The sequence below is a fragment of the Dermacentor variabilis genome, chromosome 1 (genome assembly GCF_050947875.1).
Source record: "Dermacentor variabilis isolate Ectoservices chromosome 1, ASM5094787v1, whole genome shotgun sequence".
Taxonomy (NCBI): Eukaryota; Metazoa; Arthropoda; class Arachnida; order Ixodida; family Ixodidae; genus Dermacentor; species Dermacentor variabilis.
The window spans coordinates 250,243,399-250,261,848 of record NC_134568.1 but is presented as its reverse complement, the minus strand read 5'-3'; the positions used below and the strand labels follow the sequence as shown (position 1 = coordinate 250,261,848).

At 48.3% G+C, this 18,450-nt stretch overlaps 1 protein-coding gene across 2 annotated transcripts in view; it reads left to right on the top strand.

Moving 5' to 3' along the window:
• The first annotated feature begins 4,151 nt into the window (after positions 1–4,151).
• The window catches only part of LOC142560777 (carbonic anhydrase 1-like), a 123,803-nt gene continuing 109,504 nt past the window's right edge, over positions 4,152–18,450 (top strand). The window contains exon 1 of one of the 2 annotated variants that reach the window (XM_075673117.1): positions 4,152–4,563. Coding sequence is in view for 1 of the 2 variants with exons in the window: in XM_075673136.1 (XP_075529251.1) it covers positions 4,518–4,563 (46 nt within the window). In the remaining variant the exon portion in view is untranslated. The remainder of the gene's footprint in view (positions 4,564–18,450) is intronic. The other variant, XM_075673136.1, reaches the window with a different exon arrangement.

Below are 18,450 nucleotides of genomic sequence, written 5' to 3'. Positions count from 1 at the left end.
CGGCTCCATACATTTTGCTAATGTCCTTACCGTAAGCTTCGGGCTTCGGGTAAAGTTCGAATAACAGATTCAACAACTTATTCTTTTTTTATTCATACTCGTGGTTCTTTTAATATGTTCGTTATGTATGCTCCTTTCCAGGTAAAATCCTTGTTGAGATTAGCAGTATGTATGAAATAAATAAATAAATAAATAAATAAATATTGCGTGCTCTATTTAATCAGCTCTAAGCCTCTAGGCCTACACCACCAACCCCTGCTGGACTTTAGTAACCATAGACAAGCTACATAAGTACAAACCTTCACCCGTTTTCTGCAGCAAGGCAATTGCTATTATATATATATATACAGCAACCAGGCAATATTAGAGGCGTCCGATGACAGCGTAGGTGACGCGTTGATTTAAGAATGAAACAGTGTTTGCTGTTTGTTCGTCTCTCTCATGCCACACATCTTTGCAAGGAGAAGACGCAATAGATCTCCGCAGGATTCAAACGGGGGTCTACCCAAATTCATTGAGATTGAGCAAAATTTTCCCAACGATGTACGGGCGTGCCTGTCCGTGGTGTAGCGACTCACCACCGTCTTTGTACCACATCTCATGGGGATGCCAAATAGACCGCCAAATTTAAATGCCTACTTAGTTAGGTATAATCTGACCAACACACTGGAGCAATGGGAGGCACAACTCGCCAGCTCAGACCCGAAGGTGCAGAAGGCTCTTCTCGGTCACGTTCCGCTAGCAGCAGAAGCCAGTGGAGCCCTGGACTTGGGGCACCACCCATCAAGCTGCTAATCCCCTATCCCCATTTCCCCAATTCAATAAAGTTATTCTCTCTCTCTCTACTGAGCTACTCGGCCGCCACCGGGGAAATTTAGTGGTCGCTTTCTTTCATGTTTCATGGGATTACATTTGGCAGTTTCCCGCCTGTCTTAATTTCGCCAATGCTCTCGCTCTCGCCATTTGCGTTTTTGTGCGTTTTGTCATGGCCAGCGGTTTTGAAATGAGTTCAGCAAGCTCAAAAAGATAAAGTATGAGCAATTTTAATAAAAACGCTGTTTATGCTAGCCGCACAAATGCTTAATGCAGGGGGGGATTTATGCGCTTTGGTGGGAACAATTCTCGCGAACGAGTAGCGTCAGAAAATACATAACTAACAAAAATTTTGCTAATCACCTTTTTTTTTCATTTCCAGATTCTGGTATATGTTTATGTTATAAACTAAAAACGATTATATTCTAAGATAACAACATGTTGTTTGGCTGTTCTAGAGCACTTCTGTTCCAGTGTATTTAAGGTGAAATTAGAGACTTTATGCGCTAAATTTCACATTCCAAGGCATTCTCGATAGAAAGGCAAACCTCCACCATGCGACGTAGCTCCATGCAGAAGAAACTCGGTAATGAGTCCTTAGACTGGCGTGCCATACTTAATCAACTTGCCATGCACAAGTTTTTCCCTAAACTGGAAAGGGTAAAAGTGGAAGGTGTCTTAAACGACAGCTTGCTCGAACATTATAACGCTCTAAGAACAAGAGACAGCACCTTGACCTTTCATTGTAACACATGAGGCTGTCTTTTTTTTTTTTTTCTAATACAGCCTGCGCAATTCGCAAATACCGCGAACCGCGAGCACGTGAGATTAGGGAATCGTATGTCTTTCAAAAAAGGAGGTTCCGCTTGTGTTATTACGTTGTCTGTTCTACTACATGACAGCGAGATTCTAATATCTCGACATGCACATATTGTCATCCAACGCGCACCTTTTCACCAATGTCCCCATTTACTTTTGTTTTTGTTGTCTTTTTGCTTATTAGCTGTTTACATGGGCTGCTTGTTATCTTTACGCCTTCGTGCGTTTGTTTGTTTTTCTTTTTCTTTTCTTGTCATTGCTTTTTTGGTTGCTGTTTAGAAGTTCCTTCAGTTTGCCTGCGCGATGCAGTTAGTGATAGCTGCTTGCCGGCCGTAGCTCTTGCTTCATTTGGTGTCTGATAACTTCAAGCTCTAGCGCGCGCGCGTGTGTGTGTCTGTGCGCGTGTGTGTGTGTGCGTGCGCGTGTGTGCGTGTGTGTGTGTGTGTGTGTGTGTGCGTGTGCGTGCGTGTGTGTGTGTCTGTGCGTGTGTGTGTGTGTGCGTGTGCGTGCGTGTGCGTGCGTGCGTGTGTGTGTGCGTGCATGTGCGTGTGTGTGTGCGTGTGTGCGTGTGTGTGTTTGCGCGTGTGTGTGCGCGCGCATGTGTGTGTGTGTGTGTGCGTGTGTGTGTGTGCATGCGTGCGTGTGCGTGTGTGTGTTTGTGTGTGTGTGTGTGTGTTCGCGTAGTCCTGCTGCCTGCACTGTTTAGTATGTCGATGCTCAACCAACCAGTCATAATTAACGCCCTTGTGCGTTACAGTGTTCATGATATGTATTCATGCTCTCTTACTGTACCTAAGTGTTTTTCGGAACATTTCGTGATTTCGTTTGTCATGCGACGACGAGTTGCCGGTTCCACCTAAGGGCGTCGACCTCTCATTAGGAATCACGTCATAAAAAAAAAAGTCATCCTAAAGTGGCACACACAAAATTACACTTTTTCTTACTAAATAAAAATAAAGTTTCGGCACTAGTGGAGAACTTCAAAGTATATCCGTCAATTCTCTTAATTTTCGTACAACGTACAGCGAACCACGCCAATCATCGCATCTTTTGTATTCAGGGAGCGAAAGTTACGTGGCTTTATTCAACCGGATTCCTAGAGAGAGCGCTTGCTACTTTCTCTTGGAAAGTATAAATGCACTCTACTCACCGTGAACACGTGAACAGAAAAATGTTAGAAGCAGCGAGGGCGATAGCGAGCGCATTTTTACGCGCTGTGAAAGCACTCGCAACGACGTGCGGGAAAAGCTCTTTGAAGAATCGCGGTATTCTGGCTTATAACTTTTTTCCTACTTTTCTCTTTTTTAATTTCCTGCCACTGGCGTTGCCTATTCCTTTTTCTTCTTCTTTTTTTTTTTTTTTTTTTTTTAGTGTGATGGAAGTTTACTGTTGTCTCGTGCACCGTAATGGGCACCACAACCACTGCCTCGCGAAATGTTGCTGCTCTTCGTCGGTGGCTTATTCTTTTTATACAAATGACTGGCCAGGGCCGCTATTTTGTAACAATGCTTTTTCCGATTCTATGCTTTTTCAGGCTTTTCGCGCTTGGTCAGTGGTCAGAGCGACGGTCTGCCCACATTATCAACGGGATCAGGTGGCCGTGTGTGGTGGATGATAAGAATAGCATAGAATAAGGCATAAGGCATCGCTACAAAATAGCGGCCTAGGTGAGTTTGTACGATAGTCTGGGCTCTAAAATTGGCTTTGCATTTCAGATTGAAAATTCTCAAAAAAAAAAAAGAAGGAACTACATTGAAAAAAATGGCGTGCAGGCGGCGCATTTGAACTGATTTTTGAGCGTTGGAAGCGGAGGTGTCATGTTAGAAACGAGGTGAGGCGCTTTGTTATCTTTGTAAACATTTTGTGTTGTTACTAGCACGAGTAACTGATTCTGGTCGTTAATTCGGCGAGCTGATAAAAACTGGCTTACATCGGCGTCGCAAATACGGCTGGATACTCCCTATAGCAAGTATAATGTCACACCGGCGGCGTCCATATCCATGAAACAAAATGCAAAATATTCCCTACATGATTCGCACGCGTCAACAGAGCTCCCTATCTACTCAATACGCGGCTACTAACGACCAGCGCTGAGCTGAAAGCGCAGCCTTCGACGTCAGTGCGTGTCGCTTCCACCGCTCATCTTCCCTCGATGTTTGTTAATTTTTTTTTCTCCGTCGATTGTTATGCAGACGTTACAAATACTCGCTAGATCAAATAGCAAGCGCTGCGTTAGCGCTTCTCGCGGGGTCCCTTGTTTGGTCTGGTCGCTGTAGGGCTGGGTTTCCACTCGCAGCGCCGATATGAATCGGGCCTCGGTTCGCTGACCGGGGGCGCGAAGAAGCTTCCGCGCGGAAGGTGCTGCTGCGTGCCGCATGGCTCCGCGGACCGCAGCAGCAGCGGCGGGATGCTCGCTGCCCTTGGCGGAGGACGGCCGCGCAGCGCGCATGCCCGGCGGGGAGGCGAGAGCGGCCGCGCACGCGCCGTGCGCCTCCTCCGCATCACTGCGAGGCGGCAGCGGCGCGCATCAGCGGCCGAGAGTCCGCTCTCCTCCTCGCGCGCGCGTAGTACGCACATCCGAATAGATGTAATAGGGAAGCGAATCGGAACAGCAGAGAGTGAGAGAGAGGAGGAGGTGCCCAGGAGGCTGGAAAAGTATGAAAGCTCAAAGTTGTTGGCTCAGCCGGCGAGTTGCTGCTTCCACAGCGTCGGCACTTCATCGCGCGCGCAGCAGGTCGCAGCAGCAGCTTTGACAACAACGATCGGCGCCGCACTGCACGAGAGGAGCACCGCCGCCGCAGCTGCCAACGACGCAAGTGGCCCCGCGCCCCCGGATCAGTTACACGCGGCCCCCCTGCAACCACCCCGTGCCTTAGCAAGCTCCCATGTCGCAGCAGGAACAGCCCGCCTGGGGATACTCGGACGCCGACGGTGGGTCTCCGCGAACTCGCGCGCGTGCAACTTTCTGGCGCCGCGCACGGGCCAACTTTGCTAACTCGCGCCTCTGGCCCGTGCGGTTGCGCTCCGGATGTCGATGGCCCGGCGCGTTCGATAGGCCCGCTACTGACTCGGCAGCGGCTTTCGAACGGCCGGGCCACGCTCACGTGCTTGTATGTACACACCCCCTTGCCGCTCTCTCCTCCTTTCATCATTGCTTTTGCTGTCATCGCCGTCGTCGCGCATATTTACGCTCCGCTGGGGTTATTAATAGAGCATCTATAAATCGCGCGATTTCCCTCAGTGGCAGTCGCGCTGAAGTCCCTATAACGTGATAAGAGTATTTCGCTGCGCGTGGACTGTCATAACCGATTTTCGCGTTTGAAGGAAATTTTGACAATTTATAGATCGTCTCTCGATGGAGACAATCGGACAAAGTTAAGCTGCTTCACACGTTTTATTATAATGTGTCTCTTAATTTCAAAAGACAACGAGAAAATGTGTGTTGTGACTTTCAGCATGTCTCATGAGCGACGCGTGTTCTGGTGTGCTCTGACGCCGCCTGCGTATTACGTGGAGCTTACCTAGGAGCGAGTGCTGAGTTGCATCTAACTTGCTTCGCAGGCGACTTAACAAATGGAACATTCCACGATACTCCTCGTCTCTGTAAACTACTTTTCTAATTTTAGTGCAGCTAACTCCTCGCTGTAATCTGTCGGCGTGTGCTTCTCGCCATGGTTATACTTTTTGCATTGCATTACTCTTCACCTGTTATCGCATGTGGCACCGAACAGCTCCGCTGTTCTCTTGCACCATTTCACCCCTAGCTCCAACATTTTGCGATTCTGCTGCCGCACAGCTTCAGAACGGGTTGAGCGCTATTTCTTATTCCTTCCATTCTTCTCTTTTTCGTTTAGTAGTTACTCCTGGATGAGTACGTTTTGTTTTTGTTTTCTTTTGGGTTTTTTTTTTTTTCATCTAGAGTAAGCGAGCCGCCCTATACATTATGGAATAGCACCGCGCCTTTCTCGAGTCTTTGCACTGCACGCTCTTCTCCTTGGGGACCGTAGTTCTCCGCGCTCGTCGTCGTGTGTTAGTGCCGTGTGCAAACAAGGTCATTCGGTGGCAGGTCAGATAACACGGCCGCTTCTAGGATATACAATTGCAGCAGAGGCAAGCCTGGACGCCCTCAGGCTGCCCTTATCGGTCCCCGAAGGTGATCAATCAGAATCGGGCCATTTACGACAGAAGGCACGCAAATGCTGCCGAAGAACTTCTTGATATCGTGACTGAGAACTCCGGGGAACTCTAAAAATGATGATCGTGGCCTCTCAGGCCGATAATTTCTCTATGAATGGCCAAGCCTGAAGTGCCTCACCGACAGTACCCGCAAGGCGCTCGCGTTTAAATGTACCATTGTGTATGCGGCACATGTAAAAAAAAAAAAATCTGTATTCAGGTGTTCGATAGTAGTTCTATCAGGTGCAATATACTTAGTTGTGGAAGAAGAAAAAGAAACGGAGGGTGCACAGTGGGCCAATCATTTTTCCTTCATTGCTAATGCTATTTCCTCCGCTAACATTATGGCCAGGCAGTGCAGCCAATATATGTCATATTGAACAAAAAGGGTAGTCCTCACTTCGGCTCATTTTGCGCGAAGTCTGGAAGGGCAGTTATTAGCTGTTTTGTCTCTTTTCAATATACGTTAAAGGTAGCCTAAAATAAACAGCCCGTAAGGGCGTCGACGAGAAACCACATCCGTCCTCTCTTGTTTTTGTTATATCTCTGCTTACTTGAGAATTAAAAGAATTGGCGATTAATTTGAGAATGGTCAAAACGACTATGATTGGTTCGTACTGAGTCCGGACTCACAAAAAGCTCTTTATTCGTTAGAGAAAATTCCAGTCACTCCTGACGCTGGACATAACAGTATTAGCGAAGGCAGCCAGCGAATGGCAAAGAACATTTACGTACGAAAAGCTTTGCGAATTCGGTCCCAGGCCCCGTATTCACGAAGAATGTTCTTTCGATATAGATCCGTGCGGGAAAAAAAAATACTAGCCAATAGCGACAGCGAAATTATTATTATGAAGGCGACTGGAAAATGACCAACATCTTTCAGAAACGGTTAGCTTTCTCAATTCGGACGCATTCACAAAACTTTTCGTTCGTATAAGTGTTCCTTCCCATTTGCCATAGCCACCTTCGCTTAAACCGAGATCACGAGGAGCTGGCGCCTGCCCTTACAAGAAAATGTAGCATAAGAACATTTCTTTATGAATGCGTGCCATGAGGCCGAATTATGTAGCGATTCCTTTAATTTTACATTCTTTTTGCCTTTCATCATTGGCTGGTATAGTACACGGTGCCTTTATGATCGTCAGTATCTTCCACTCGCTTCTATGGTGATAAGAAGTGACTAGAATCGAACGAAAAGAATCCTAACCTAACGGCCCCTAGGCCTGTATTCACAAAAATATTTTACGCTTGAGAGAGAGAGAGAGAGAAACGAAGAGGGAAAGGCAGGGAAGTTAACCAAGGAGCTGCCACGTTGGCTACCCTACACTTGGGGAGGGGGAAAGGGAAGAACAGATAAGGAGAGAAAAGAAAAATAATAGCCAGTCATTCACAGTCAGTCGCAGTGGAACCTGCACTGTCACAAATTTTCATACAATCCTACACTAGAATTGTGTGTAAGAGCAAATGCTGCCAATCGTGGTGTTGGACATATTATTAGCGAAAGTGGCCAACCAGTGGCAAAGAACACATACAAACGAATGGCGCAGTGAATTTGTCTCCTGAGGCAGAATTCGCCGAGCTTTTTGTTCGTAAGTAACATTTGCTACAAGCTGGCAGCCGTCGCTAACAATGTGCCGAATATCATGATTGGCAGCATTTCCTCCTACAAACAATTCTAGCGGAAGAATTTATTTATATGTGTGTGTGTGTGTGTGTGTGTGTGTGTGTGTGTGTGTGTGTGTGTGTGTGTGTGTGTGTGTGTGTGTGTGTGTGTGTGTGTGTGTGTGTGTGTGTGTGTGTGTGTGTGTGTGTGTGTGTGTGTGTGTGTGTGTGTGAATACAGGCCCTGGGATCGAATTCACAAAGCTTTTTGTTCGTAAACACTCTTGGCTATTGGCTAATAATGTCCGCTAATAATATATCCAGCATTGGAATTGGCTAGAACTGGCTCTTACGAACAATTCTGGCATAAGAGGTCCTTGGGGGAAAAGGGCCCTGGTATTTACATCTTCCTTTCGGAGAAGCTGACGAGCGCAAACATTTTCTTGGTGCGTTTCCCCAGTTATTGATGCAGAATTCCCTACCCAGTCGCGGAAAAGCAATGCAGTTGCTTTCGGTGCAGCTTTCGATTGGCGTCGAGCTGCTGTTCCGGATGCACGCCTTCGGCAGCCGCTTTCGAAGGCCAGTGCTCCGGTAGCGGCAACGGGAACTTCCGTCGACTCTCGTGAGACGCGGATATTCTACCGACGGCATATCCTTTCTTTTAACTGCAGATAATTCGAAAAGCAACTCTATTCGTTCTTTTTTCGTGGGAGCTGCCTGCATGCGTGTGCCGATATTAACAGCTTCACAATATACAGTGTGTCGCTCACGCTCTCGCTGGGCAGCAAGCATCACAACAACCTCCTCAGTTTTTATAGCATCTAGCTGGGAATCAAGTGGCTGCGAAACTGATTCAAGCGACCTACTGTCGCACGCGAGATGCCGTTCCTTTTTTCCGTAGCGGTCATCGAGGACCCTCCGCTACGCTCACGGCAGTCAACGCATCTCTACATGCTCAATAATACCATTATGCGGCAGCAGCAGAAACCGGAACGAGATCTCCTTGAACGCTTCGTTCAATCGCCGTACTGGGATCAGTTCGTGGAAGACAATATTTCTAGCCGTATTACTTATCTCGACAGTTGCATTCACTGATAAAGCAGGGGGCGCGTGTTTACCGACGCAGGTGTCCTCCATTTTTCTCTCGGTGGAAGGGGAGGTTTCTTCTCTCTCCGAATAGCTTTTTTTTTTTCTTTTTTGGGAGTGTGCGCGCGCGTTCGGGCGGAAGACACAAAAAGAAGCAATCAAACACATGTGGGCGCTTTACATACGAGCCGCTGCGCGGCCACGCCAGCCACACCGAGCCGACGCGGTGCGGCCGCCGCTGTCCTGAGAGCACCACTTCGCCGAGAGTTCGTCACCCGGCGTCGCTGGTATTTGCATCGACCTCGGTGACGGTGGTGCCAGCAGCCTGTTCCGGCTGCTCCACTCCCTTCCTCTTCTCCGAACCCACCCTTCTCCCAGCGCTAGACCAGGTCAGATACGCGGATTCGGAGCCATTAAAGCTCTCCTATATTTGCAGGTGTCACTCAGCCGCAATTGGTCCTGGAGGGCAAAGGCTCCGCATATTGGCAACTCCAATTTTTTTTTCTTCCTCCCCCAGTTTTACCGCAGTGCGTGCCCGGCCTGCGGCTCTTGAAGCGCGTCATGCGGCGCGGACAGTCGCCGCGGGCGCACCGCTGTCGATGGAGACACGAAAACCAAAAGCGAACAGGTCGCCGCGTCCTTGGTTTGGTTCGGCTCGAATGGGGGGAACGTGCGAGTGCGGGATTGACAAAAAAGAAAAACGGGGAGGAGGAGAGGAGGATCCAGGATTGTGCGCAAGCATTCCTGAATCAACGCAATCAACAATCAAAGCATGGAACCGTGCTGGCGAGAGAACATACGGCTGCACGTGTTGCGGAATGAAATATAGTGCGCGGTCGTTTCCCGCTGCGAATGTACAAATTACGACAGAAGACGTAGTGGTGCGCTGCGGATCGAGTAGAGTGCCCTTAAGGGTGTTTTCCTTTCGCTCAAGACTCCATCCGCAGTTTTTCAATTCCATCGGAGAGGGAACGCAGCAGCCGAGTTCCGAGCTATACTTATTTTAATCGAATGAGAGTAGACGTCCGCCCTTACAGTGTATAGTTCATACCGTCAGCGTAGTAAGTGCTTAAAACACTACGAATTATGACGTTTCTGTGAATAATTATTCTCATTACTACTCCAGATACCCCTTTAACCACAAGAATGAGTGAAAAAGTATGTAAGACCTCTGTATATTGTGTAATTTGAAGATTCAGACGTTGCCTAAAGTAGAGTAAGCTTGCAGCGCTAGTAGCAATGTAGCAGAAAGGCAGTTCAGGCTTTCAAAAAATTCACACTTGTTCGAGCACGTCTCCACCCGAGCCAGGCATATCTGCGCTAACACAGGCATCGATGTATCGACCCTCGTCGGACGATTGAAAAATTACCTTTCGCATGTCGACCGCACTTCGTCAGGATCACCAAAACAGAAGCCGATTTCACGTCGACTGTAGCGTTCACTTTAGGTCTTCGGGTCCCGAATTGAAGCCTCGAGAATCTGTACTACCGAAGCGGGTCGCAAAGTTTATCCTGCCTTTGTAAGCGCGTGGTGACTACAATTGGCATAGCAACGATAAAGTAATAATAAATAAGAAATAAACATGCCCACGTCAGTTTCTTTACTCTCATGTTATGTGCTTCGCGTATCACCATGCCGTCGTTAATCCTTTGGTAAATGTCAAGTGTTGCTCTCTATCCGCAGGCGGCTGTCACTCGGAACATTTTGCCGCGATCTCCGTCGTGCGAATACGCGTCTTTATAGCGTCTTACAAGATCATCGTCGGTGGCTATCGTAGCAAGCCTGAACAGAAAGAAAGAAAAACGTTAAGAAAGGGGACACCAAGTGCCCCCTTTCTTTCTTTTTTTTTTCTGCACCAATTTTAAAAAATAATGCCCGTGGCGGATAGCACAATTCTAACACGTGCGCTAAATTACTCGATGAGGCGGGCATTACTCCTAGAAAAAGTTGAATTCCTTAATTGAATAATTAACATAATTGCAATTTACGAATTGTAGCTGGTGAGTTCGCAAGGCGTATGCACTTCGGACTTATACTCTCAGCACTATATACCAGTTTCGAGATATTAATTGTCACATTATTCGATAAAATACATTGGCGCTCCAGTTACGTTTGTGCTTCAATGCATGAAACAGCGATTTTTTTATATATAAGTGCTACAACAGCGCATTTTTACCGCAAGCATGACGGCGCATACCTCGCAAGCGGTGGCATCCTCAGAAATCGTTCCAAGTCAGTGTAGATTGAAAACTCACCAGCTATAATTCGTAGATTGCAATAGGTGATGTCAATTAATGAGTAAAAAAACATATCTATTGAAATTTTCTTAATTAGCCAATTCCGCATTTGGCAACTCGTGGGAGTAGCGTCTGCCTCATCGAGTAATTTAGTTCAAGGGTTATAATTGTGCTACCTGCCATAGGCGCCTTTCTTTTTTTAAAAATTTTTGTACTTCAAAAAAACAAGGTTAAAACTGGATGCAGTGCACGTCAATAAAGCCCTCAAATGTGATTCATGGACCACATGGTATCTTCGTGGACGTCAACAGATTTTGTGCTCTCCTGCTGGTCGAATAGTTTCACAACGTTAACTGCAAACGATTCGACCTACATACCTGCGGCGCATTAATAGAACACTGCGTTGGTACAAAGACGCCCGTGCGGACACCTGATCGGCGGCCAGTCTGGTTGCTGCCACGTGCACGTCTGATGGCACGCCGCTCTCCCTTCCATCCGCCTCCTGGTTGTTTGCTATCCCTCCGAGCGCACGATTATGACCGGTACAAGAGAGACTCCTATAATAACAAAGCAGCGGCGAAACAACCAGTTTCCTGGCCTCGAGCAGTCTGCGTCGCCGCTGTCGTGTATAGCTATATGCCGCGCTGCCGCTTTACTCGGGAAGTGCATGGCTGGGGAAAAACCTATCCTGTTTACGTCCCACTCGGCACTTATAGCCTTTCTCCTCTGAAGCTAGGTTCCGTTCAGGAAGAGGATAAAAGATTTCCCGGTAGCCAGTTGCGGCTTTATTAAAATGCACGTTTGCGAAAAGCCGCGGAGGTAATATACGTCGACGTTCTGTCTTGAACGGTCACGTTGGAGAGAGAAAAGGTCACCTCCGTGATGCGCTATAGAGCCACAAAAAAGAAAAACATATATAAGTAAATAAACAAACAAATAATAACTAAATAAATACCGCAGTCCACGGAAACACTTCCTATTTTGTGTGTATTATTTTTTTTTCTTAACCAATTCTTCTTCCCATTTTGTCGACTGCGTTTTAGTTTTATTTGCTGTTGCTACTCTATGACCTTATTAGAATCCCCCCCGCCCCTTTCTGACATTCACTCATTCATTCATCAGTGGTAATCATGCTCGAAAAAGAAAAATGTACGCTTATAATTTATTCGCGTCCACACCGCGATGCGACCGTGTATGCCTGTATGTCGCGGCGCATGTGCGCGATGTTAGCAAATCGAGTGTTTGCGGTCGAAACGTGTAAATGCGGGCAAGGTGTTGCACTCTTCCGGACACCGGTACAGCATTGGTGCGGAAAGAAGGGGGCGAGCCTGGCAACGCTTCCCGCGAATTACGTGCCGTACGCCGGCGAGCGTTCATCATGCGTGACAGCCGCTGCGGCAATCCAGGTGCGCAGAGCGCCGCGAGGTGCCACGGGGGGCCCTGCTTGCGTGCGCTTTCGCTGACGGTGCGGCGCCGTGCGCTTTTTTTCTTTCCCCCTCGACCGTCTTGATTCCGCGAGGTTCTCGGCTTTCCCGCGCGATGCCTGCGTGCAACACGTCTCGGCTGCGATGCGGGCTCGTGCCGGCCGATTCCGCTCACGTCGTCGGCCGGATCCTCGCGCCAAGCGCTGCCAACTTAGTCGGGAGCACGTCCCGACTGTCTCCGGTTTCTGCAGCCATGGCCTTCGACACGTGAAGAGATGGGACCCGGCTGAAAAGCGAAGCAGGCCAACGGAGCGAATCAGCGCCCGCCGTTTGCTTTTAACTCAATTTTCCACGCCTAGCGGCCAAAGGCAAAAGGAAATAAAATCAGGCTTTTGCAGCCTCCTTTTCATTGGACCCGTTCAGTATATAAATTGATCAAATTAATGGACGAAACGCTAGTTTTCCGAAAGCAAAAGTCATTTTTTTTCTGTCTCATTGTTTTAGTATTATTTTCTCCTGGTGAGTGAATTTTGTTTAAAAGGAACGACAAATAAAAATAGAAAGTAGTAAAAAATAAGTATAATGGCACAGTGACGGTATAGCGTTATTAACGGCTTTTCTGCGCTTAAAAAACGGGAAGAGTACTGTGCGGCAAACAGATGCGTATAGGCTTTGGAAGGTTAATCGACTGCAACAACCGACGTTTTTCGGGAAGAACCGGAAGAAAACATCGCAAACAAGAGGGGAGCTGCGACGGTAAATCGGCGCCCTTCATGAGGGATATATATATATATATATATATATATATATATATATATATATATATATATATATATATATATATATATATATATATACCACTGTTGGAAACGGCCGTTACGCCGTATAAATCGTCCTTCTCGGAGGGAGGCTCTTCTCTGCGGAATAGGGCTCGCGGGAAGCTGCCATCCGAGCGCAGCGCAACGTGGTCTTCAGCGGAAAGCAGCGATTCTTCACTCTGGGCCGTAAAAATTTAGGATGGGTGAAACTAATCGGCGGGGAATATACGTAAACAGGAATATACGTAAACGGGAACGTAGACGTGCGGCGTTGTCCGCACATTGATACAACAACCACTTTAAGTCTATGCGTGGCCGGTCTATGCAGGCGCAGAAAAGAATGCGCGAAACGCAAATTCTTTGTCTCGCTGTCGCCAGCATTTCACGTGGTGTTGACAGAGAGATCACACTTGTTCTAACGGCGTCCTCAGAGGAGCACTGCTGGTCGACATTGAAGCGCGGAAATAACGACTTGGCTGCCCTAGTACAGTCACGAGGCGTCACGAGTCTGGCCACTGTGCTTCCCCCAGGCGCATGCACATCTCAGTCTCTGCAGGAGCCGCTGACAGCAAAGCGAGTGACGTGAACCTCATCTGACGCAGATTACCTCGACCAGGAGTTTATAGCGTTTCTAGACATACAGGATTTTATGGACGGGACCGCCGCCCTGCGAGCGCTTGAATAGTTCAGCACATGCCCCACCGTGCATGCGGCTGCATGCGATCTGTCCGGCTGACATCCTTCGGGCGCGGCTGAGCGTGGCGCCCCTCTGCAGCGATAACCTCGTTGGCCTCGCTTTATCGGCCCTTCCGAGGCGGGTGCGCTATATAATAACTGTGACTCCCGTCTTCTTGGCTATTAAACTCCTCTGCGAGCGGCACGCTAGCCTTGCACTGGCCTCGTGTCGGTTTGCTCGCGTGCTGAGCACCTCCTATTGGATTGCTTCGACCACTTGCTCCGCAGCGCACGGTGACGCATACAGTCCACTATTCTCGTTACTTTTTTTCTGCTCTCTCCTTGGCGGCACGGCTGCGGACGGAGCGGTACTCTAGCACGTCGCATGCGAGTCGAATAAGAACGGCGCAAAACTGTGGCGTGCGTGTTTGCAAACTATAGAGCAACACGTGCTGTGCAGAACGCAGACCTAAAGAAGTAGATAGCAGTGAGAAATTGATAACAATCTTAATAATATGTTTCGTTTCACGTCTCATGCAAAGCTGCACGCTCGGCTGTGAGGGACGATATCAGTGGAGGCTCAAGATTTTTACCCATTTGGTTGTTATTGTGCACCTAAAGCTGAGCGCACGGAAGCGGGCCGCCGTGGCCGAGATTCGATCCCGCGACCTCGTACTAAAGAACGCACTCTGAAGCCACTCCGGTGAGTTAAACACAGAAGGACGAAGTAATAGAGTCTGTTCATCTAAATCACCTCTACTCACGCACTTGTCACGGTCGGTAAAGGACTGCTTTCCTACTTTGGCTGTCAGTGGTTCTCACAAAAGTTCCTTTTGGGGGGAAGGATTGGGTGGCGCTTGTACTATACGAGTTGATTTGTGGTTAAATAGAACCAACGCTGACTATAGAAGCGCGCCACGGGATCTTCCTCGTGTCGGTATAGGCGCTACGTGTATCAAAAAACGCCAGCGGGATGCGAATGCAATTTTCGCTCGTTGCGGAAACGTGGGAACAAGCCTGACCACAAGGTCCGTGTCACGGCAACAGTAATAGGGCTCGCCAAAAATGAACTTCTCACACTTGCGCTAAGGTCTTTTAGGGCGGAACACTACAAAGTAGGTATGTTTGGAAGCGTGTAAAGCAGAGTAAAAAAGGAAAGAATGTGAGAAAAGGCACTTCGAAATTGAGAAATACAGAGGAGAAATAGAAGGGCAGGAATGCAAGGCGCAGAAATGGAAGGGCTTCATTTGATCAGCATGCTAGGCAAAGGTTAATCTTATTTTCTTAGGAAGAAAGCTTGACCAATTCGAAGGCTTCACTGAAAGTCGACGAAGTCCCGAGGGTCTATCAAGCGAGCAAACCGAGAAACTCAGGAACGGAACAAAGGACTGATTCTCGTGCCTACGTCTTATTGTGTGCTGCATGACAGCTGCTAGTCCAGGGCCGCTATCGTTTGCTCAGCAATTTGGGAAGAACTTGTCTTCCTCTGCCCTCTTCAAAACGCTGCGGTTTTAACCAATTAGGGGATGACAGCAGCTTAAAGCGTTGCATGACCGAATAATGCGCGGTCCAGAAACGACAAGTCAGATTTCACCGAAATATGATAAAAAGGACCGCTTAGTCTCGCGGGTGCACAGCATATATACGCTCGCAAGACAAAGCGTTCCTTATTTTGTCGCAGACGTGGGTCCTTGTTCTTTTTTTTTGTTTGTTTCATCGATTACTTGTTGTGTTGGTGTTACGTGAGCGTTTCCCGTACCCTCGTTCGAGTACAGGGGGACGTCGAATGTCGCACCCTGATGCGCTAAAACGCCCGGGAATAACCCCAAGCGCTAAGAAAAGAGTAGATGCCTTGCTCGGGGAGAGGGTGCTCCCTGCATGTTGTCTGAGTGCCAAAGGCTGTTCCCGCCGGGCTTTCTAAACAGGGCTTCCCTTCCTGCAGTGCAGATTGCGAGCAGCGCAGGTGCCAAGCGCGCCTCGCCGGGCGGCGCTCTGTGCATGTGCGATAGCTGTCGGGCTTAGGGACGGGTCATCCTTTACTGTCTTGACGCGCTCCGAAGACAGCGGGCAGCGATATGTCTGGCCAAGTTCGCTTGAGACGGAACACCTGGTGGTCGGCGCTGTGATACCGGCGTGATCGCGTTGCTGCGTGTCTAAATAGACTCTCCGCAAAGCCTCCGAAATCATGTTTATGGTCCGCATTCACAAAAATTATATGGCCGAATTCACGAACCCTGTCGTTCGTAAGCGCTGTTTGCCATTGGCCCGGACACCTTCGCTAATAATATAACTACATCACAATATATATATATATATATATATATATATATCCTTTCAGCGATCGGCCATCACCGTGCCGATATTGTCTTGTTATCAAGGGCTGCTCCCTATCACGACTGGCGGGAGTCATAACGCTGGCCAATGAGGAGGCGTTCTGACGCTAGAAAAGTTTTGTGAATACAAAAGCCTAGTGACTATACACATTTATAAAGGTTGCAAGAAAGGTGCAGGGACACGAAGTTTCTCTCAAATAACCTAAATCAGTTCTTGCGACTGTCTTGCTAACCAAGCGCCGAATTCATAAAACTTTTCGCTCGTCCTTGCCATTGTGCGGCGCGTTCGCTTACGTTATGTTCAGCATCAGGATTGGCTGAAATTTTCTCTTACGAACAATTTCAGCGTAAGAGCTTTTTTGTGAATACGGCCCCTGCAAAGTGAGAAGAAAATATCCTTACTGCACCCACGCCTTTGTATACTGAACACACAGAAATCACCCTTCGTGCGTGTAGCTCTTCTGCACGGGCCTTGATAGGTCTTCTAGCACCGCTCAAGTGCCACACACGAGAGACGGCGCAAGCAGGCGAGCTCGCTTGATCGCTTCAGATGGCGGAATAAGACGGGTTTCGGACGGCGTCGTCTTTCGTGGCCCTGTCTGCTGAGCAGTGAATACACATCCGGTGGCCAGAGAAAGAGCGACCTACTAAGGGTACGCCCGCCTATTTATCGGCTTTCGTGTGCCCCATGCGACTGCTGCCACGACGCGCAGTGTAGGGGCGTCTCTGAGCGGGTGAGCCCTGATCAATGGGCCGCAAAAATACCGGTCACGAAGCCTGCATACACTATCGAAAGCGCCGTAGGCCACTATTTCTCTGATTTTTCTTGGACAGCGTCAACGCAAAAATATTCCTAGGACACGTGTCTAGCAACAACTTGCACGAATATGCGAGATTCCTCTTTCAGTTATTGCTGCTGTAAATATACCTTGTCGTTGTTACCTTGGCCACATCTCCCTCATTTAATAAACATTGCTAAACGCTACCCCTTTTATTTATGATCTGCGACACCCAAGCTTTGCATCTATAGCTGGTGTAATTCCTCTACGATCCGCTTGCCTATGCACCAGTAACATGTAGGTGCCTATATACAAGCCGGCAGAATTCTCTGCATTTCGTTGAAAAGCTGTTTATATTTCTCTCTCTCTTCTTTCTCTCTCTCTCTACAAAGGAATAAATATAAACCTATGAGAAGCAAAATTGTAAAAGCTTGCATTGTTCGAAATGCCACACGACAGAGCTTTGTATTTATTTATTTATTTATTTATTTATTTATTTATATTTGGAATCCTTTATATACATTTTCTTCTAAAAAGCGTTTGCACCAGCGGCCGAATTCACAAAGGTTCTCATTCGTAAGCGCTTTTTGCCACTGGCCGGCTTCCTTCGCTAATATAGCTCATATTCCAGCATCAGTATTCGCTAGAATTCGCTCGCACGAACAAGTCCAGCGTAAGAGGATTTTGTGAATACTGGCGCTGGGCCAATATTCATAAAAAGCTGTTACGCTAAAATTCCTCTGCAAGCTCTTACACCGGAATCTCGCGAATGGAGGGTGAGAGGCGCGTGGTTAACTTTTCTAAATGACTCGTGTAACGGAAGATCAGGGGACACACTGGCAAACGTATTCGATGTTTAGACGTGAATTGCAGTGTGCCTATGGTCGGCTAAGAGCCGAATGTTGCTGTTAAAAAACCAAAAAAAAGTTTGACCCAAAATACTTCTGCGGGCTCGCTCTGGCAACCTATGACCCTCAGAAAAAAAAGAGAGAGAGAGAGAAAACGAACACGGTGAGAAAAAAAAAAGTAACTCTCAAATCGCAAGAAACAGCTCCTCTTGTCGTCTCCTGTATTTGTATTTTCTTCTCTCTCTCTTTGGTACTGCAAATGGTACGAGGCACGCTGAGTCATGCATCTGTTGTACGTAACGGCGCCCCTCTCACTCGTACACCGCATCCCTGCGCACCAACTGGCGCGGCGTGCGCGCTAAAGCGATGCGGCGCGCTAAAGCGATGCGGCTCCTTGAAAGCCCTTTGACGAGGTCTACGAGCCGCGCAAATTCCACGCATCCCAAGCTGCGCCGCTAGGAGTTTATCAGAGCGCGATGAGGTGGAGAGGGAGGGTGCGCTCTCTACAGCAGTGGGCTTGCGCACATAGCTCTCATGGCGCGCCTCGTTGCAGCGGTGCACGCTTGGGCCCTGGCCGCGCCATAACAGCGGGATTGGGGCGAACATGAAAGTGGGCTCAAATCGCCGCCGCTTCTGCTGCGGAGTACCGCATCGCCATCGTAGAACGCTGGACAGAAAAAGAATCAACGAGATGTGAAAGGGAACGTACAGAAAATGTAATGAGGGAATGCGGGAGAGAGAAAAGGCGGGGGGGGGGGGAGGGGGGAGCGCTCTATGCACGCGTGCGTGACAAGTGGTTTCCCTTCCTTGCCCCCCCCCCCCTTAAACTGTCCTTCCCCA